Here is a 23,258-nt window from a genome sequence, read left to right on the forward strand (position 1 = left end):
ATGTCAATGAATGGAGCTACAGTGAATTTATGAAATCGCTTCAATCATTTGTAATAGCCCTGTATAGAGGTGGCGGTAGTATCGCGTACACAAGGTATAAATGGGCAGTGCATTGGCGGAGCAGTCATTTACACTTGGGTGATTCATGTGAGAAGGTTTTCGACGTATTATGGCCACACATCGTGAACTACCAGACTGAATGCGGAATGGTAGTTCGTGCTAGACTCATGAGACATTCCACTTTGGAAATCGTTAGGGAATTCAATATTTTGAGATCCACAGTGTCAAGAGTGTGCGCGAGAATATCAAATATACGGCGTTATCTCTCACAAGGGATAACGCAGTGATCGACGGCCTTCACTTAACGACCGATAGCAGGGACGTTGCCAGTGCTAACAGACAAGCAGCACTGTGTGAAATAACTGCAGAAATCAATGTAGGATGTACGACAAACGTATCCGTTAGAACAGTGCTGCGAAATTTGGCGTTAATGGGTTATGGCAGTAGACGACAGACGCGAGTGTCTTTGCTAACATCACGACATCGCCTGCAGCACATCTCCTGGGCTCGTGACCATATCGGTTCGACCCTAGACTACTGGAAAACCGTGATCTGATCAGATGAGTGGTAAGCTTCGGGTGTGGCGCAGGACCCACGAAATCATGGACTCAAGTTGTCAACAAGAGAATGGGCAAGCTGGTGGTGGTTCCATAATGCTTTAGGCTGTGGTTACATGGAACGAATTGGGTCCTTTCAAAGAAATGTTCAGATGTGTGTGAAATCTTATGGGACTTAACTGCTGAGGTAATCAGTCCCTAAGCTTACACACTACTTGACCTAAATTATCCTAAGGACAAACACACACACCCATGCCCGAGGGAGGACTCGAACCTCCGCCGGGACCAGCCGCACAGTCCATGACTGCAGCGCCTTAGACCGCTCGGCTAATCCCGCGCGGCGAATTAGGTCCTTTAATACAGTTGAACCGATCATCGACGGCAAATGGTTTTGTTCCGCTACTTAAGACACCATATGCAGCCAAACAACGATGATATTATTATGGACGACAATGAGCTATGTCACTATGACACAGCAGTTCGCAATTGGTTTGAAGAACATTCTGGACAATTCGAGTGAATGATTTGGCCACCCAGATCGCCCGACATGAACCTTATCGAACATTTTATGGGACATAACCGACAGGTCAGTTCATGCACAAAATCCTCCACCTGCAAGACTTATATATGGCTATAGAGGCTCATAATTTCTGCACGGGATTTACAACGATTTGTTGAGTCCAAGACCACGTCGAGTTGCGGCACTACCCCGGACAAAAGGAGGTCCGACACTAAATTAGCACGTATCCCACGACATTTGTCATCTCAGTGTAACGTTTTATTGGAACGTAGCCAGCACTTAGAATATACCAGTCTTGTGAAACACAACTGGCTCTTCATTCCCTTCGCCCGGGGACTGGGTGTTTGTGTTGTCCTCATCATCTTATCATCATACGTGAAGGGCTGAGAATGGAAATGGAAAGTTTTGGAACTTGTACGGGTGCTGTTGACCAAGATGTTGAGCGCCTCACAAACCAACATCATCATCTTCTTTATTCCGATAATGTGATGAATTTTATTGACTGGTTGGAAATTGAGTCCATATTTCTCTATTTCCAGAAAGCTTTTGACATCGTTCCTCATAAGCCACTGCTAATCAAATTGCTTGCCTATGGAATATCGTCTCAGCTGTGCGGCTAGATTCGAAATTTCCTGTCAGATGGGTCACAGTTCGTAGTAACTCACGGGAAGTCATCGACTGAAGCGGAAATTAAACCTGTCGTTCCCCAAGGAAGGGTTTGTAGGCCCTTTGGTGTGCTTAATGTATATAAATGATTTAGGAGACCATCTGAGAAGCCCTCTCAGATTGTTTTATTGATGATGTGTTTTACCATTTAGTAAAGTCTTGAGAAGACCAAAATTAATAATTATATGATTTTCATAGGGTATGTACATTGAAGCGCGGTCAGCAACGTCTATATAAGACAAGTATCTGGCGCAGTTTTTAGATCGGTTAATGCTCCTGAAGAGGCAGATTATCAAGATTTAAGTGAGATGCGAATTGGTTCAAATGGCTCTGAGCACTATGGGACTTAACATCTAAGGTCATCAGTCCCCTAAAAGTTAGAACTACCTAAACCTAACTAACCTAAGGACATCACACACATCAATACCCGAGGCAGGATTCGAACCTGCGACCGTAGCAGTCGCGAGGTTCCGGACTGCAGCGCCTAGAACCGCTCGGCCACCGCGGCTGGCTAAGTGAGTTTCAGCATGGTATTACAGTCGACGCACGAGCGATGGGGCACAGCATCTCCGAGGTAGCGATGAAGTGGGGATTTACCGGTATGACCATTTCACGAGTGTACCGTGAATGTCAGGAATCCGGTAACACACCAAATCTCCATCGCTGCGGCCGGAAAAATATCCTGCAAGAACGGGACCAACGACGATGGCGGAGAATCGTTCAACGTGACAGAAGTGCATCCCTTCCACAAATTGCTGCAGATTTCAATGCGGCGCCACCAATAAGTGACAGTGTTTGAACCATTCAATGGAATAACTTGGATATGGGCTCTGGAGCTGAAGGCCCACTCGTGTATCCTTGATGACTGCATGACACAGAGCTTTACGCCTCGCCTGCGCCCGCCAACACCAACATTGGATTGTTGATGACTGGAAACATGGTGCCCAGTCGGACGAGTCTCGTTTCAAATTGCATCGAGTGGGTGGACGTGTACGGGTATGGAGACAACCTCACGGACCCTGCATGTCAGCATGGGATTATTCAAACTGGTGGAGGCTCTCTAATGGTTTGGGGCGTGTGCAGTTGGAGTGACATGGGATCCCTGATACGTCTAGATACGACTCTGATAGGCGACACGTAAGTAAGCATCCTATCTGATCACCTGAGTCCATTCATGTCCATTGTGCATTCCGACGGATTGGGCAATTCCAGCAGGACAATGAAACATCTCACATGTTCATAATTGCTACAGAGTGGCTCCAGGAACACTCTTCTGCGTTTAAACTCTTCCGCTAGCCATCAGACTTCCCAGACATGAACATTATTGAGCATATCTGAGATGCCTTGTAACATGCTGTTCAGAAGAGTTTTCCACCCCCTCGTACTCTTGCGGATTTATGGACAGCCCTGCAGGATTAATGGTGTCAGTTCCCCCCAGCACTTCGTCAGAATTAGTTGAGTCCATGCCACGTCTTGTTGCGGCATTTGTGCGTGCTCGCAGGGGCCCTACACGGTATTAGGCAGGTGAACGAGCTCCGTTAGCTCCTTAGTGTATGTTGTGCGAAAAGTGGCGATTAGGCCTGGACAGTAAAAAGTGTGTGTTTCACATCAAAGACTGCATTTTATAGACGGAACATATAGAAGATGTAACAAATTTATTAAACTGCTTGTCGCCACTACACATGCTCGTCTTCTTCTGGAGCACTGCAGCACAGTATGGGATACTTAACACATAATACTGAGGCAAAACATCGAAAAATATCCAATAACGGCAGCTCGTTTTGTGTTACCACGATATACGGGCGAGAGTGTCACGGATATGACAAGCAACTTGGTGTATTATCCATTAAAAGAAAGACACTAGTTACAGCGAGATCATTCCACGAAATTACGATCACCAATTTTCTCCTCCGAATGCCAAACTACAATATTTTGTTGACTTCCTCTCAAATAGTAAGAATTAAATATCGTGATAAAATGAGAGAAAACAGAGCTCGCTCGGAAAGATTTAAGCGTTCATTTTTCCCATGTGCCATACGAGAGTGCAAAAGGAGGGAAATAGTCTGAAATTGATTCTATGAATCCTCTGCCAAACACTTAATGTGAGTTACAGAGTAATCATATAGATGTGGAGGTAAAAAGTGGTCGCTTCATTTTACAGGCGTAGCTGCTCCGGTTCTTCGTGGCAGAAGTTTTCATCACCAACAAGCAAAAGGATGGGCGGTGAAAGCGAACATCTCCCAGTCACCAAACGGGACACTAGTGGCATAGTTTAATCCCAAAACCTTTGATGATGATGATGTTTGGTTTGTGGGGCGCTCAATTGCCCGGTTATCAGCGCCTGTACAAATTCTCAACCTTTGCTTAGTCCAATTTAGCCATTTTCACGAATGATGATGAAATGATGAGGACAACACAAACATCCAGTCATCTCAAGGGGGGTGAAGATCCCTGACCCCGCCGGGTATCGAACCCAAAACCTTTCTGTCATCTCATGGAAGGAGGGAGGGTGTATAACTCTACAGTGTGAAGAATAACAACTTGATACTGTCAGAACTGAGTAGAGGACGTCGAATTCAAATCAACGGTGAACTCAAGGAAATCAACACCCATGTAGAGCTGATCGCAAGAATTTTCGATGCCGCGACAATCATTCACAACGTGCCAGGAATTTTCGAGAGGGTGTAACAACCATTTTTCTTCGACTACATTAACTTCGACAGCTGTTGGAGGCAATAAATTGAAGCACATCCTATAAAAAATGATTTTTGTTCCGTACCTTGCTCTGGGCTTCTTATTACGTTATTATTCTCTCCTCTGTTCAAATGGCTCTGAGCACTATGGGGCTCAACTGCTGTGGTCATAAGTCCCCTAGAACTTAGAACTACTTAAACCTAACTAACCTAAGGACAGCACACAACACTCAGCCATCACGAGGCAGAGAAAATCCCTGACCCCGCCGGGAATGGAACCCGGGAACCCGGGCGTGGGAAGCGAGAACGCTACCGCACGACCACGAGATGCGGGCTCTCCTCTGTAATGCTGAATCTGTACATCAAACAGCGTTATTAATACCGATAGGAAAAAAACGATCATTTAAAATTGGTATCGGTATTTCACTTCCGAATAACGGGTATTTTTTCTCGGTTATAACAGGTATTTTTATTTTTTTCTATTAACCGGGTAAAATACCGAAATATCAGTTAGCCGTAGCAGCAATGCTAAAATTTTTGTTTTTAAATAAACTTTTAATGAAATAGTATTTTTATACTTAAAATTTGCATTGTTTTGAAATATTGAGTTATTACAGAAAATGAGGAAAATCGATCAGTGCTGTTTTAATAACAATGCCGATAGAAACAGGCAACAAACACGTGGCATTAGAATTGGTACAGCCCTGTTGAGACCATAATGTTCCTGTCACCATGAGGCATGGCCTATTACAGTAGATGGTACGCGTGTAATTGCAGTGTGCAAACTTTCCCCATTTGTTCTGTTTGGTAGTTTCTTACTATCATCGTCGGACATCAGTTGTGTTTCAGAATGGCACCATCGCTAGTCTAGAAATATTTTACAGAGCGCGGTATGAATGAAGTGCAATGCTCCATTCGCTTTAAAAGGTTAAAAACAGGAGGAGCCACAACAAACTTACAAATTAATATAAAAAGAAAACTTAAAACTTGATAATTCATTCATGGTTTACAATAAAAATAGAAAGCGGCTGATTTGCTCCGTGTGTATACAAAACATGCCTTTATCTGCTTCATGGCAACCATGCACTTCCGGACACATGTTCATAGGATCTTTTTTCCACCATTTCCTATCAGGAATCCGTCCCAACAGTTTCTGTTTCATTGACGTTGATCCTGTATATTCGATACCTCGAAATTTGATGCAGTATACCCGAAACATAAATCCAATGACAAGATATTCTTCAGACGAAAGAAAACTCGCTATCAGTAAAAAAAAATATATAGGTGGAGAGAACACAGCACCTCCTACAACAACAGAACATACATTTAAGAAGTGAACAGAAAAATTATATTTGACAGTCGGTAGCATATCTTAATCAAGTGGAATAACTTGAAGAAACAACTAGCATATTTGTTTACCACTGAAAAATAGGGAAGCATGCGAAACAGAATGTACTGCACACGTAAGCGTTACGAATCCTACATTCGTATCCTGATGTAGTGCAAAGGAACTGCGACCCTATGGTTCAATACACCACGAAACGCGACAACAATTCTTTTCATTAAATCTTATACAACCAGAAATCACTAAGCAAAATACTCCAGTGAAGTTTTATGTAATGAATAGAAACATTTTATAAAGATGTACTGGTACATGGGCTGGCCTACAGCCACGTGGTTAAAAAAATTGCGTAATTAAATTGGAATGTATATGAAACACATAAACAAAACACTTCTACGCTACCTTACAAGTAACTGCCACTCACAACTGTTTATGGAGAAGATACAGCAGCTCCTCACACGGGACCAAAGTGTTAATCTGTGCAGACTAGCTGCACCTGCGTCAGCCATCGATGCCACCCAAGATGAAGTCCCTTTGACAGTTCGCGAAGCCACTCGCTCCTCCTGCAGTTCCTGCCTCGCGTGATTTTACCGTTGCCTTGCTATTGCCATCTTAGCAGAAAAGGCAGATTCGTAAACATCTCTGCTCAATGATTTGTGTACGCAACCACAGTATTAAAGATAACCCAACGCAGTTTCGTTTGAAAGTTGGCGGGATTACTACAAGTTTTTAAGAGGACATTTCAACTACTGTTAGCACACTGATATTACGAAAGAAATACGGAACATGCCTTCAATTGTACTACATGTTAGTCATTTCTCCAGTTATGTGTATGTCCTTCGCCTTCAGCGTCTGGGGATAGCTTGCCGTGGTTCGACTTATGAGACCCGTCGGCATGTCATGTTGGAACACAGTTTGCTTTGTCGATGACGATGATGATGATGAAGTTTGGTTTTGTGGTGCTCTCAACTGCGCGGTCATCAGCGCCCGTGCACATTCCCAATTCGTACACAGTCCAATCTAGCCAATTTCATGAATGGTGATGGAATGATGAGGACAACACAAACACTCAGTCCCCGGGCAGAGAAAAATCCCCAACCCTTTGTCGAGTTATACAGACACGCATCAAGGCCATATACGAGAACTGTAACTGCAACACTGGCAGCGATTAATTTAGAACTTTTAGAAGAGAGATACATGTTTCAAAGTTTTACTGTCCTTCATAGTAGTAAGCATCAGTGTGTATAACAAAGGGTTCTAGTGTGGGGCACTTTTAGGATGTCCTTAAGCAGCGCCAGTTGTCTCGAGTGGATCGGGCGACTACCCTACGAATCTCTGTATCAATTCTGAAGGGAATGCCATAAAGGGCTTCCTTCAATTTGGGAGTCAAGCTGAAGTGACAAGCTCATAAGTCTGCGAAGTGTGGTGGGTAATGCAGCACTACCCAGCACCATCGATCGAACAAAACAGTTGCAACTTGCGCAGTATACGGCCGAGCATTGTCCTGCAAAATGATTGGTGGGTCTTACAGAAAGTGTCGCCGATTCTTGCTCTAAGCTGATTATTCCTGGAACACAGCCCGCAACTAACTAAGAGAAAAAAACGGCGACAGTTTCTGCATGACCCGCCCATCATTTTGCAGGAGAATGCACGGGTGCACAAGGCGCAAGTTGTGACTGATTTGTTCCGTCGGAGATGGGAAGTTCTGTGCCTCCCACCACACTCCCCGGACTTACGCCCTTGTGACTTCAACTTGATCACACAGATGAAGGAACCACGTCATGGTATTCGCTTCAGAATCTTTGAACAAAAGGCCCCTCCACTCGAACTATCAACACAACTGACGCTTCTAAGGTTATTCTATGACTTTCAGACCGCTGGTAAGGTGTTATACACTACTGGCCATTAAAATCGCTACACCAAGAAGAAATGCAGATGATAAACGGGTATTCATTGGATAAATATATAATACTAGAACTGACATCTGATTACATTTTCACGCAATTTGGGTGCATAGATCCTGAGAAATCAGTACCCAGAACAACAACCTCTGGCCGTAATAACGGCCTTGATACGCCTGGGCATTGAGTCGAGCAGAGCTTGGATGGCGTGTACAGGTACAGCTGTCCATGCACCTTCAACACGATACCACAGTTTATCAAGACTAGTGACTGGCGTATTGTGACGAGCCAGTTGCTCGGCCACCATTGACCAGACATTTCAATTGGTGAGAGATCTGGAGAACGTGCTGGCCAGGGCAGCGGTCGAACATTTTCTGTAACCAGAATAGCCCGTACAGGACCTGTAACATGCGGTCGTGCATTATCCTGCTGAAATGTAGGGTTTCGCAGGGATCGAATGAAGGTTGGAGCCACGGGTCGTAACACATCTGAAATGTAACGTCCACCTTCAAAGTGCCGTCAATGCGAACAAGAGGTGACCGAGACGTATAACCAATGACACCCCATACCATCACGCCGGGTGATACGCCAGTATGGCGATGACGAATACACGCTTCCAATGAGCGTTCACCGCGATGTCGCCAAACACGGATGCGACCATCATGATACTGCAAACAGAACCTGGATTCATCCGAAAAAATGACGTTTTGCCATTCGTGCACCCAGATTCGTCGTTGAGTACACCATGGCAGGCGCTCCTGTTTGTGATGCAGCGTCAAGGGTAACCGCAGCCATGGTCTCCGAACTGATAGTCCATGCTGCTGCAAACGTCGTCGAACTGTCCGTGCAGATCGTTGTTGTCTTGCAAACGTCGCCATCTGTTGACTCAGGGATCGAGACGTGGCTGCACGATCCGTTACAGCCATGCGGATAAGATGCCTGTCATCTCGACTGTTAGTGATGCGAGGCCGTTGGGATCCAGCACGGCGTTTCATATTACCCTCCTGAACCCACCGATTCCATATTCTGCTAACTGTCATTGGATCTGGACCAACGCGAGCAGCAATGTCGCGATACGATAAACCGCAATCGCGATAGGCTACAATCCGACCTTTATCAAAGTCGGAAACGTGATTGTACGCATTTCTCCTCCTTACTCGAGGCATCACAACAACGTTCACCAGACAACGCCGGTCAGCTGCTGTTTGTGTATGAGAAATCAGTTGGAATCTTTCATCATGTCAGCATGTTCTTGGTGTCACCACCGGCGTCAACCTTGTGTGAATGCTCTGAAAAGCTGTTCATTTGCATATCACAGCATCTTCTTCCTGTCGGTTAAATTTCGCACCTGTAGCACTTCATCTTCGTGGTGTAGTAATTTTAATGGCCAGTAGTGGATGAAACATGTATGTATTTTGTATAAGTTGTAAATAAATAGTTGCCAGAATTAAAGTTCTAAGCCTCGTACATGAGATATGTAGACATAAGACACGACATAAATTTCACGACGAAAACAACCAATGTCTTCCAAGGAAGACAACGTTTGTGAGGCGCAGATACCCATTCTACAGGTCTGTCAGCCAACAGTGCCATGCTACATCACTTTTTTCTTATTTTTAAAGACGTACATCTGAACACTATTTCAGTGTAGTTATTTATCAATTAATACCGCGATGTTAATAACGAGTGTGCAAGAAGAACTCTTGTTTTGCTTGTAAATGACAGAGCGAACTGGGGATGTCAGATAGGGCAGAGACAACCTGATGGGTGTTTTTCGCATGTGACAGTTGGTACGCGTGTCTGCAGGTGAGGGCTCGGCGGACTGCCCGTCTGAGGGCTTCCACGCCGTGCCTGGCGACTGCACCAAGTTCGTGCGCTGCGTGCAGGGCGACGGCCGCAGCCTGCTGCGCTACGAGTTCTCCTGCGGCCCCGGCACCGTCTGGGACCCCGACGCCGGCGTCTGCAACCACGCCTGGGCCGTCGCCAGGAGCGAGTGCCGCGCTGCAGGTACTGACCCAACACTAGAGGCCCCTCTCCCGCAAAGCAGCAGCTGTTTCTCTGAGGGAAGGCGAATCATCTTAGCCTCGAATACGCTCTTTGAAATCTGATACTATCACGGTTAAAATACAGGGAACGAGGCGTTGTTGCAACACGTACTACACTGATATAGGACTCAAAGGACGCGAATGCCAGGCAGTAGTTGAGAAGGGAACGAGACAGCGTTCTAGCCTTTACCCTGTGGTGTTCAATTTGCACATAAAGCCAGCAGTGAAGGAAACCAAGGAGAAATTTAGAAAAGGTGTTAAGGGCCAAGAGAGAGAAAGGAAAACTTTTAGGATTTGACGATTATGACGTAATTCTGCCAGAGACATCAAACAATTTGGAAGACCATTTGAACAAAGTGGATCATTGAACAGAAGTAAATCAAGGGGGAATGAGATGTAGTCGTATTATATCATGTGACGATGGCATTTGTACTGTGTCCTCCTTTTTCTAGCCATAGTAGTAGTTCGGCGGTGAAATTTTACACAGGGTCCTTCATTGATAGTGACTAGGCCAAATATCTCACGAAATAAGCGTCAAACTAAAATACTACAAAGAACGAAACTTGTCTAGCTTCAAGGGGAAAACCAGATGGCGCTATGGTTGGCCCGCTAGATGACGCTGCCATAGGTCAAACGGATATCAACTGCGCTTTTTTAAATAGGAACCCCCAGTTTTTATTACATATTCGTGTAGTACGTAAAGAAATATGGATGTTTTAGTTGGACCACTTTTTACACTTTGTGGTAGATGGCGCTGTAATAGTCACAAACATATGGCTCACAATTTTTTACGAACAGTTGGTAACAGGTAGGTTTTATAAATTAAAATACAGAACGTAGGTACGTTTGAACATTTTATTTCGGTTGTTCCAATGTGATACGTGTACCTTTGTGAACTTATCATTTCCGAGAACGCATGCTGTTACAGCGTGATTACCTGTAAATACCACATTAATGCAGTAAATGCTCAAAATGATGTCCGTCAACCTCAATGCATTTGGCAACACGTGTAACGACATTCCTCAGAACAGCGAATAGTTTGCCTTCGGTAATGTTCGCAAATGCATTGACAATGCGCTGACGCATGTTGTCAGGCGTTGTCAGTGGATCACGATAGCAAATATCCTTCAACTTTCCCCACAGAAAGAAATCGGGGGACGTCAGATCCGGTGAACGTGCGGGCCATGGTATGGTGCTTCGACGACCAATCCACCTGTCATGAAATATGCTATTCAATACCGCTTCAACCGCACGCGAGCTATGTGCCGGACAACCATCATGTTGGAAGTACATTGCCATTCTGTCATGCAGTGAAACATCTTGTAGTAACATCGGTAGAACATTACGTAGGAAATCAGCATACATTGCACCATTTAGATTGTCATCGGTAAAATGGGCGCCAATTATCCTTCTTCCCTTAATGCCGCACCATACATTAACCCGCCAAGGTCGCTGATGTTCCACTTGTCGCAGCCATCGTGGATTTTCCGTTGCCCAATAGTGCATATTATGCCGGTTTACGTTGCCACTGTTGGTGAATGACGTTTCGTCGCTAAATAGAACCCGTGCAAAAAATCTGTCATCGTCCCGTAATTTCTCTTGTGCCCAGTGGCAGAACTGTACAAGACGTTCAGAGTCGTCGCCATGCAATTCCTGGTGTGTAGAAATATGGTACGTGTGCAATCTATGCTGATGTAGCATTCTCAACACCGACGTTTTTGAGATTCCCGATTCTCGCGCAGTTTGTCTGCTACTGATGTGCGGATTAGCCACGACAGCAGCTAAAACACCTGCTTGGGCATCCTCATTTGTTGCAGGTCGTGGTCGACGTTTCACATGTGGCTGAACACTTCCTGTTTCCTTAAATAACGTAACTATCCGGCGAACGGTCCGGACCTTGGATGATGTCGTCCAGGATACCGAGGAGCATACATAGCACACGCCTATTGGGCATTTTGATCACAATAGCCATACATCAGTACGATATCAACCTTTTCCGCTACTGGTAAACGGTCCATTTTAACACGGGTACTGTATCACGAAGCAAATACCGTCCGCACTGGCGGAATGTTACGTGATACGACGTACTTATACGTTTGTGACTATTACTGTGCCATCTATCACAAAGCGAAAAAAGTGGTCCAACTAAAACATTCATAATTCTTTTTTACGTACTACACGAATATGTATTAAAAAATGGGAGTTCATACTTAAAAAAACGCATGTGATATCCGTTTGATCTATGGCAGCGTCATCTAGCGGGCCATCCGTAGCGCCATCTGGTTTCCCCCTTCAAGCTAGACGAGTTTCGTTCTTTGTAGTTTTTTCGTTTGATGCTTATTTCGTGAGATATTTGGCCCGGTCACTATCAATGGACCACCCTGTACATGAAGTTCTTGCTTTCTTGTTGAAGATGACAAGTTAACTATCGTATTTTTGGGCACTCTGGTGGCCTTGTAGTTGGTGGAGAGCTGCGACTCAAGCACACACATAAATTTAGACAACATTGTCTATGAAGTACAGTGACCTGGTGGTTTAGTTAGGTTAAAACCACACTGTCCAAGTGCACGATCAAGGTATCACGAGAAAACCGAGAAGCCGCCAACACCAGCCACAGGGGGCCAAAAATTCTGAAGATAGATTTAACATAAACCGAAACTGATAAATAAACAAATATTATTTCGATCTCGACTGTTGGTTTTAACTTAAACAAGTAGACGCAGCCTGCTTCATCGTACCTTTTCACTTTGAGTCTAGAGTAAAAGAAGATGCTTTAAAATGCGTGCGATTCGTACAAATATTCGCGATGCACGGCGGTACATAACAAGCTGTATCGATGATTATCCAAGCCTACGCTAAAATGGAGCACTTTATTTATTTCTAGTTGGTTTAGTAAGGTCCTGAATTGAGTTATATCCCTTGCATATCTAGCAAGAAGCAAACTAATGGTCGTATGAAATGTAATAATGTTCGTCCCGTCTAGCGTGATTGACGTAGAAATCAGACATTATAACTGTTATTATCTTCGGAAATCACTTAAACAGTTGACTACCGGCTAGCGTAAAGTTCACTACGTTAAAATTTCAGAAAGCAAATATCAAGTATTATCATCTCAGTGTTGTTCATTATCCATATTCTTTATCTGTTGCTCTCACTATCTCCGAAAATAAGTTTTTTTAACTGATTTATCAGACTTGGGAAAAATGGTGATCTTTGGACTCTATGCCGTCCATACGGTGAATTCGCTTTTATGCACAATTTTAATAATAGTGATATGATGTTTCAACTTCCAAATCACAATTCCACATCACATCTGAGCGAGTAGTGCTAACGGACAATTTTCTTACAGAACAGATCTAAATACACAGATAAAACAAGCTATGGCGTTGAGCTTTAATTTCTTATGGTACGTTTACTCTTCGTTACCATCCTTCTCCTTTTACACATTTTTATTTAAATATTATTCAAGTATCTTTCCGAAACGTTTTTTAGAAGAGGGGATGAACTGAAAGTAACATCTAGTAAACTAGTTTTGTTACTTGGGCAGCAAATAAATGACACAGAAATACAGAGGATGTAAGATATAGATTGGCATTAGCAAGAAAAGCCTCTATGAAAAAGAGAAATACGTAACGAGATTAAATAGGTAGTTATGATAACTAATAAAATGATACTCAATCGAATCGGAGAGAAAATAAATCTAGGGCACAATTTGAATAAAAGAAGGCGTAGGTTGGCAAGACACGTCCTGAAACATCACGAGTAATTTGGTAACTCAGGGAAATTCGTATGGGGGGAGCGGGTTAGAAATTGTAAAGGGAGACCAAAATCTGGTTTCAGTAAATACGTTCAAGTGGATGTAGGCTGCGGCAGTTACTAGAGAGATTTGCACAGTACAGACTGTCGCTTAAATCTGCATCAAACCAGTCTTCAGTCGGAAGACCATTAAAGCATCAACAATCTGGTTGATGAGAATGAGATACTTGAATTCCATTTGCTTGAATCTTCAAACACCATTTTTAGGACACATGAACTTCTTTCAAACCTGGTCGATGGGACTGTGCTATGACCTGGCATTTGCACAATATTTGTACAATCCCTAATAAACTACTTCTATTCAAAATGGAGTTATAACACTGCGTAACTGGTCTGGATAGTAAAAATATTTTGTAGATGAACGATGAAAAATGTTCCCTTAGTTAATAAAGACCTTATCTGCGGGATTCAGTGCATTGCACTACAAGAATACAACGCCAGATGCAACGCACACGACTTTCTTGTGAAACGTTATTACCCTGCATCCCGCAATGAAAACATTTTGCGTTTGACGTGTTTTGTTTTCTGTACTTTTAAATTAATTGTCCATTTTCTCCGTTCATGTTTCTGAAACTGAAATAAGACTAACTAGGCACAACTTCTACACTACTGATTTAAATCCAGTTGCAAATAAAGTCACTACTAATACAGTCACTGGACTATAAGCTATAAATCACTAACTGTTTCATTTTTCATAACTGGTGTTGCGAAATACACTCATCTCAGAGAGTAAGTCTCCGGATAGTAGTTTAAGAAGCACGATAATCCAATCGTCATAGAAGATCAACTAAAATGTCGCAGTCCGTTATCTTGAAAAAACTTTATCCAGCTTACTACGACCCTGCAACCTATCACAAATCACAAGGCTGTCACAAAAATTAATAAGTAAATATATAAAAAATGCGACTAGCGTGATTCACAAATCACAAACCTTGCTCTCCTAAAATCGCGTTTCGATCCGAAACTACCATCTTCGCTCTGTGTGCTGCAGGGCGGCTTCCTTCCCACAAAACTACACGAGGCCTCGTGACGAATTAAAATTCCCGAAGTCCAGAGCAGCCCCCAATACTTGTATAAACGCTCAAGACTTCTAACCACCTAGCACTTCAGTAGTTGACTGGCGTTTCCCTCAGTAATGGGCGTTCCCACTGTTTCTTCTTCTTCTACTACTAATGGTATGTTTCAAGATTGGTAGTACCTCCTGCCTGTACCTCCACTACCCGTTGCTATTACTTGCGGCCTGGCTTTCAAGAAAGTTTCCACTGATCTAAAATTAATTCTCTAAGTCTTTGCCCGGCATTTCTTGAAAGTCTACCAATGGTCGTCGTAGGGGGTGTTTACTGACGAAGAAAACGACCGGGCCTGCAAGACGATCGGGCGCATCTTCCATGGAAAGTCCGTTGAACACTAGCAAGGCACAACACGCAATGCTGTCTGATGTTCCTTTTTTTTATTTATGAATTTGGTCAACTATGGACCGCAAAGAGCATGAGACTTCTTGGCTTTTGTTCTTTTCTTCTCCCAGACCTTCACTATTCTTTCACTTGTTTTTTTTTTTTTCCTCGGAAAGGATCCGTTTGGGCCTCCTATTTGATGGTTTCTCTTGAAACGATTTTATACTGTTAACTCTGCATCTGAACTCACTTCTATTGTGGATCATCTATGGCGTAATTTCAACTTCCGCTGCATCCCTCTTCCCCTTATCTATACATTTAGATGGCTGCATAATGTCTATCACTAAACGTTATTAAAATTTTCAGTGATTGTCTAAACTGCAATTTCAACAACATAAATCGAGAAGTTTCTCTCACTAACATCTTTACAGTTCATTTAAATAATCTTTCACTGACGTCCCGCTTCTTTTACCCAGGGAGCCAGCAAACGACTATGACGACGTCCTCCTCCTCATCTTCATCATCGTCCAGCAGTATGAGCAGCAGCAGCAGCAGTGAGCAGATGTCGAGCAGCAACCAGACCACAGCGACCACCGATTCCGGAGGCTCCACGACGAGCAGCACTTCCAGTTCTTCCAGCAACTCCAGCAGCAGTTCCCAGCAACAGTCTAGCTCGTCGCAGTCGTCTAGCAGCAACATGACCAGCACTACCATCACCACCTCAGGTAGCCAGACAGCCACCACAGCCGCTGCCGGTAACCAGGAGTCTACATCCTCCTCATCTGGTAGTCAGAACCAACAATCGACCACTTCATCGCAAAGTGGAAGCCAACAGTCTTCCTCTGGCAGTCAAAATCAGCAGACCACATCTTCTTCGGGCAGCGAACAGCAATCGACCACGTCATCTATGACTGGGAGTCAGCAGACGTCTTCAGGTGGCCAGAACCAGCAGGGCACTAGTTCGTCAGAAAGTCAGAATCAGCAGACCACTAGTTCATCAGGAAGCGAGAATCAGCAATCTACAAGCTCCTCAGGCAGTGAACAGACCTCGTCTTCGTCGACAACATCTTCAGAAAATCAGCAGTCCACTTCTTCAGGAAGCGAAAACCAGCAAATATCGTCATCTAGCAGTCAGAATCAACAAGGGACTTCGTCATCTGGATCCCAACAGACTACATCATCTTCATCTGAAAGCGGTCAGTCCGGATCGTCATCTGGGAGTGACAGTCAGCAGTCATCGTCGTCAGGCAGCCAACAACAGACAGGATCGTCCTCTGGCAGCGAGCAAACAGGGTCGTCATCTGGCGGCGGAGAGCAACAGCAGACGTCAGGAGGAGCAACTCAACCGATGACGCCAGCCACGTCGACCACTGCCAAGCCAGAAGGAAGCGGCGGAAGTGGCGGTAGCGGGGGTAGTGGTGGCAGTGGACAATGCTCTTCCGAAGGATTCCACCCAGTTCCTGGTGACTGTAAGAAATTCATACGATGCGTAGATAATGGGCAGGGTGGTTTCACAAGGTACGAATTCACGTGCGCTGAGGGAACTGTGTGGGATCCTGCCACTACAGCTTGCAACCACCCTTGGGCCACGCAAGGTGAGTGTGGGACAGGAGGCGCATCCCAACCGTCTGGAGACGGAGATACAGGCGGCAGTGGACCTACTGGTGAACAAAGCAGTTCTACAGCTTCACCTGAGGACGGAAGCTCATCACCAGATGGTGGATCGACAACTGGAGGTCCACCAGCAACTGATGGCTCATCGACCACACCAGGAGCTGGCGACAGCGCGCCTTCGCCGCCAGGCGCTCCTGAAGGTGGTTCGACACCACCTGCTGGATCTGGAGAAGGAGGACCAGCAGAAGGTTCAACAACTCCAGCTGGTACTGGAGATGGCAGTCCGAGCAGCGAAGGAGGTCAAACTCCAGGATCTGATGGAGACGGAGGACAATCACCAGGGCCTGATGGGGATGGAGGCCAATCACCAGTGCCTGATGGGAACGGAGGCCAATCACCGGGGCCTGATGGGGATGGAGGTCAGTCACCAGGACCTGATGGAGAAGGGGGTCAGTCTCCAGGAACAGATGGTACTGGCACAGATGCGTCGTCAACAGCTTCACCTGATATGAGTTCCATTTCGCCAGGAGAAACTGATGGCTCTTCTACACCTGCAGGGACTGATGGCGAAACTTCTTCCCAACCTACCGATTCAGGTGAAGCTTCATCACCACAGCCAGAATCCGAAAACACTTCTCCGTCCACTGATGGAGGTCAAAGTCCGCCGTCGCAGGGAGGGGACGGAAGCGATCAAACTGCACCAGATTCAGGAGACAACACTTCGTCAGGACCTGAGGGATCGGGAGAAGCAAGTACCGCGACACCGACCGAAACAGCAGGAGGTACTCCAGGACAGGGTGGTGACGGCACCAGTACTTCAGGTACCGGGGAAACGAGCGAACCACCGGCAGAGGCGACGAAGCCATCCGGCGACGGCACTAATACCTCAAGCACGGCGCCCTGCAACACGACGCCGAAACCACAAGACATTAAGTGTACGGAGGCCGGATACTTCCCGCATCCTACGGACTGTCGCAAGTTCTATCGTTGCGTCGACTGGGATGGAAACAAAGGCGAGCGCTTCTCCGTGTATCACTTCGAGTGTGGTGAAGGAACCATCTTCGATCCGAGCTTGAGTGTTTGCAACCACGCAGACTCAGTATATCCGCCAAGGGACTGTTCCGGTGGAGGCGGCGGTGGTGGTGATGGAGGAAGCGAGACACCGGCTGCTGAAACCTCAACACCAGCTGCTGGCAGTAGCAGCCCTCCGCCGGGAGAAACGACTGGTAAGTTATTATTTCACAGTAAGAGACCTCTTGCATTGCCCGCTGAGAATGTAAGTATTTTTTCTAGTACTAACAGCACTTCATCATTCTGTATCTTGATAATTACGTAATTTGCATCACATGGCCAGAAAAAACAAAAGCGGAAATAAAACGAATTTTCACTCGCTGCGACTGCGAATCAATTTATTCAGCACAGCACGTGGTTCAGAAGTCTTCCATCATCAGGTGTAGTAAGGTGAAAACAAATTAACTGCATAAGTGTGTAACTAAATTAGCTCAGCAGTGACAATTTCTGAAACTTTCAACGAAACACAAGAAGAAAACACATAAACCGTGTACGAAGAGGCTAGATTTTACACATTCTTTGCACTCCGAGAGAAGTACAATATAAAACCTGACACTAAGGAAACATACATGCACGTGGCTTGTCATGACGTCGGGATATAAACAGGCCACATATGATTATGGATGTAATCTTCTGAAACACGTAGTGTCTTGAATAAATTAATTCCCAGTGACAGAGATGGAACATTCCTTTTCTTTCTGCTGATTCTCAGGTTGCCATAGTAGCCACCACTCCATTTGTTTCAAGACGGGTAAGTTTATGCACAAAAGGAATTTTTTCTCAAGCACAAATGTATAAACGACGTACGTCCCGACACTGGTGATCGAGATTGCAGAAGAAACAATAAACAGTATGGCACTACATCAGTGGTTTGTAGCGTACATTCTTCCCTATGAGTCTGCACAGCCTTTTTTGCACCCTCTGGACTGCACTGTCATGAGGAACGTGGACACAGCAGCTGATGATTGCCAATACACTATGACTAAATGGTCCAGCACGAAGAAATATTGCTTGATAGATGTAGAAATTTAGTTCTTAGTTTTCCTGTCATGCATTCAACGAAAGCGGTAGAGATTCTCAGTAAATAACGGTACGACGACTTTCACCTGTTATGGCAATATACCCTGATGCTGATGTTAACGAAGTCACAGGAACCAGAAAGGTGAGTGCACCAGAGAAATTCTTTAAGTTACAGAATTCCGATTCGTGTCACTATTTATTCCAGACTTCAGAAGAAACTTGTGTGCAACGTGGTGCACTATTTATTTTGGAACCTCAGTACTGGCCCATTTATGTTACAAGATCTCTCTGCTTACAAACAAAGGTAACATGGGCCACTGACAACAGCACAGGAAAAGCGACTTATTCTCATGAAAAAACCAATTATGTTGTATTAACACATTTACTCCTTTGATTACACATGGCAAACGTCAAGGTGAACGAACCCAGGGAATTATTATTTCTAGGACAATATTTTAGATACTGGTTAGCTCCTTCTTTTATTCTTACTAAACCTAGAGATAAATGAATTGTTCCCACCTCCATACCCCCCACTTTTATCAAACTTCAATCATTTCTATGTCTTTGAAATTAGATAAATGACAAACGTTTCTAACAAAAATCTAGAAACCTAATAGTCAATCATTACTTCGGCAGCAATACTTCAGTTTCTATGTTGGGAAAAAACTGTCGCAAAGTTTCATTTCCAGTTTATGATGTCGGATTTCTTTTACAACTAAGGTCTGCTTCCCGTAAGACTCTAAGCTATTTTGATATATGACATTTAGTATTCATTAGAACTACCGTATCCCTTAAACATGGTTCATAGTATGACTTATTCACAGAGATTCTTCTACATAAATTCCACTTGCAATAATATATGTTTGAAACATTCCATGCAAATGTCTTTGTTTATGATGCTTATATTTACATTATGAACTCAGTTTGGGAATTATGTGACTACATCCTCAGACTCGACGCTGCTGTCCAATCAGTTGACCACGGAGCATGAGGAGCAACTCAAATGGTGTGCATAAAGAATATCCACTGTGCAAGCTAACTTTAACAATAGGTGATTCAAGAAGACACGAGCAGCATATGTATGCTTGTGTAACAAAAATTGGACAGATAATCAAAAGCGTCTCGACGTGAGTACACCTGTCTTCTCGAATCATTTACTCCTAAAGCTGGCTTGCACATTGCGTCTTATATGTTTGTATGTATTTGAGTTGGACGATATACCCCAAGGCTGACTGATTTTGACAGCCATGTGGACGACAGAGGATGGATTTAGGTAAGTTTGAAGTCGGTAACGTAATGTCAATATGACTCCAAACATATACAATTTGTAAATACAGCAAGAGCACTATTGGAAAGATATATCATACAAAAGAAATTGTAATTCTAGTGCAAAAAATATTCCAGTAGTGTTTCGGCGTAAAACGTAGAAACAGCATGAACACCCATACACACTAATTGTTGTTGCCAGTAAGAACAATAATGTTGTCTTCTCGTCCCTCTGGATACGATTTAACTCATTTCTTATTTTCCCGCTAGGTACTGCAGAGGGTACTTCAGAAGCACCGGGAACCACGGGTTCTGAGGAATCTAGTACCACTCCCGGAGCAACTGAAGGCGGTACTCCAGAAACCACAGGCACAGATGGATCGACGACTCCTGCCGGCGAAACGACAAACACAGACGGCGGTTCGACACAACCTGAAGAAACTGGAGGCACCGCGCCCGAGCAATCGACGACACCAGGAGAGACCACGGGAACCGACGAAGCAGGCACTACGACGCCCGCAACGGCAGCCACCGATGCTCCTCCGACTGATCAGACTTCCACGGTGAGCACCGGCTCGACTGATACCGAAGGAACATCTCCTGGCGGTGAAACTACAAGCACTCCCGAGGGATCGACGGGTGGCGAAACTTCTAACCCTCCTACGGATACGACTAGCGGAGGAGAAACAACGGACGGAACAGAGACTTCTACTCCCACCACAGGGGCGGAGGAAACCTCGACGCCTGGCGGAACAACCGGGACGGCAGAGACTTCGACGCCCGGTGAGACGACGAGCACCGGAGACTCTTCGACGAGCGGTCCGGACGGAACGGAGGCCACGGAATCGCCAACGTCCGGAACGACAGAAGCGCCTTCAGGAGGCTCTGGCGGCCAGCAGGGATCGTGCCCAGGTCCGCTGAAACCCGGCCAGGCACTGCTCGTCTGCCCCACCGCTTTCCGGCAGCATCCCACCCGCTGCGGCCTCTTCTATCAGTGCACAGTCTCGCAAGACTGGCGCGACGTGAGCATCCAGGTGTTCGCCTGCGGAAACGGCACCGAATACGACGAGAATGAAATCCAGTGCTTGCCGCCAAAGGAACCACGCGCCTGTGAAATGTCGGATGCGAGGACGACTTTCCAGCAGGTAAGATTTGGCATTAGATTCTTTTCTTTCTAAATCTCATGCACAACCTTGTCCTCTGTAAGTTTCCAGACTACTGTCTACTCAAAATAAGATCCACTGACGTGATACATTGTTTAGAGTGAGTTTTCAGTGTCTTCACGGTCTTGTATATGTCTTGAGTTTGCACGTCACAGCTCCACGAATCTTCTCATACCCGTCTAATTTTTACCCTTCAAGTGTGTTTTCAGTGTTGGGGAAGTAGTGAGGAGAGGGACGAAGGAACACCGAGTCTTGGTTTCCAGCAAAGAACGTCACTTAACCTACAACCAGCCCGCCCGGTTAGCTGTGCGGTCTAACTCACTGCTTCCAGAGTGGGAAGGCGTGCCGGTCCCCGGCACGAATCCGCCCGGCGGATTAGTGTCGAGGTCTGGTGTGCCGGCCAGCCTGTGGATGGTTTTTAAAGAGGTTTTCCATCTGCCTCGGCGAACGCGGGCTGGTTCCCCTTATTCCGCCTCAGTTACACTTTGTCGGCGATTGCTGCGCAAACACTGCCTCCACGTAGGCATACACCATAATTACTCTACCACGCAAACATTGGGGCTACACTCGTCTTGAACGAGACGTTCCCGGGAAGGGGAGGGGGGGGGGGGTCCACTGGGGCCGAACCGGACAATAACCCTAGGTTCGGTGTGGTGCGGCGGTTGGGTGAAGTGGACTGACTGCTGTAACCTGTTGTGGGGTTGCGTACCACTGAGTGCTACGGCGGGGGAAGCCTCTCCGTCGTTTCTAGGTCTCCTGTTCAAAATGCCTCTGAGCGCTATGGGACTTAACTTCTGAGGTCATCAGTCCCCTAGAATTTACAACTACTTAAACCTAGCTAACCTAAGGACATCACACACATCCATGCCCGAGGCACGATTCGAACCTGCGACCATAGCGGTCGCGCGGTTCCAGACTGAAGCGCCTAGAACCGCTCGGCCACACCGGTCGGCGTAGGTCTCCAGTTCAATACATACATACATAGCTTACAACCCCTCAACCTCGTAATATGAACATATTATACCACAATGCCAATGATCATAGTACTTCAGGGTGCTGCATATTTTTCCGCCAACGTGTTCCTCAACCTTTACCCAGTAAACATAACAGAAAATTCGATTCTAACGTAACCAGCTATGAATAGGCGTTTAAAGTTTGCCTGGTTTTGAGTGATCAACTGAAATCATTATCTCCAGCTAATTCAGCCTAACATAACAGGCATTATCTGGGATAAGCTTACTGAAACGCACACACTTTCAAGCACTCTTCGTTGATTGGCTGTCGCGTTGTGGCCGTAGCCCCGCAATGTTTCATTTACGACCTACGGTTATCGGGAAAGTTTGTTCGATTCCACGTCTTCTATCCTGATCTAGTTTAACTATTAGGTTGCGGGCCGGCCGAAGTGGCCGCGCGGTTCTGGCGCTGCAGTCTGGAACCGCGAGACCGCTACGGTCGCAGGTTCGAATCCTGCCTCGGGCATGGATGTGTGTGATGTCCTTAGGTTAGTTAGGTTTAACTAGTTCTAAGTTCTAGGGGACTAATGACCTCAGCAGTTGAGTCCCATAGTGCTCAGAGCCATTTGAACCATTTTTTATTAGGTTGCATTTCTTTACCATGTCAGCCCTGCAAAATCCGTCCTTTGCAAACCAATGCGAAGGGCATTACTCTTCCCATTGTACCAGGTACTGAGGCTTCTTCCATTTCCATTTACATATGGAGCGCGGACGGAACGACTGCTTAAACGACTCCGTGCGTGCTATGACTATTCTAATCTTTTCTTACGGATCTCAATGGAGGAGGAGGAGGGGGGGTGCAGGATTCATAGAGGCTTGTGGAATATTCCTAGATCCATCATTTAAAGCTAGTTCTTGAAAAAAAAATTGTAAGTAGGCTTCTACCGAATTGTTTGCATCGCTTTTCAAGAATATCCCTTTTCGTTTCTTCAGTATCTCCATGATGCTCTCCCATGGCACAAACAAACGTGTGTACATTCATGCTGGTCTTCTTCGTTTTCGTCCATTATACCTTGTCGTCCTATTTGACATGGGACGCACACTTTGACAAATATTCAACGTAGGGCCGTATGAGAGTTTTGTAAGCAATTTCATTTGTGGACTACTGCATTTCCCT

At 45.3% G+C, this 23,258-nt stretch overlaps 1 protein-coding gene across 1 annotated transcript in view; it reads left to right on the plus strand.

Moving 5' to 3' along the window:
- LOC126235268 (uncharacterized transmembrane protein DDB_G0289901-like) overlaps positions 1 to 23,258 on the plus strand; it is a 73,759-nt gene that overhangs the window by 44,974 nt on the left and 5,527 nt on the right. The window contains exons 5-7 of the mRNA XM_049943998.1: positions 9,546 to 9,746; positions 15,471 to 17,834; positions 20,236 to 21,110. Coding sequence (XP_049799955.1) covers positions 9,546 to 9,746; positions 15,471 to 17,834; positions 20,236 to 21,110 — 3,440 coding nt within the window. The remainder of the gene's footprint in view (positions 1 to 9,545; positions 9,747 to 15,470; positions 17,835 to 20,235; positions 21,111 to 23,258) is intronic.

This window comes from Schistocerca nitens, chromosome 2 (assembly GCF_023898315.1).
Source record: "Schistocerca nitens isolate TAMUIC-IGC-003100 chromosome 2, iqSchNite1.1, whole genome shotgun sequence".
Taxonomy (NCBI): Eukaryota; Metazoa; Arthropoda; class Insecta; order Orthoptera; family Acrididae; genus Schistocerca; species Schistocerca nitens.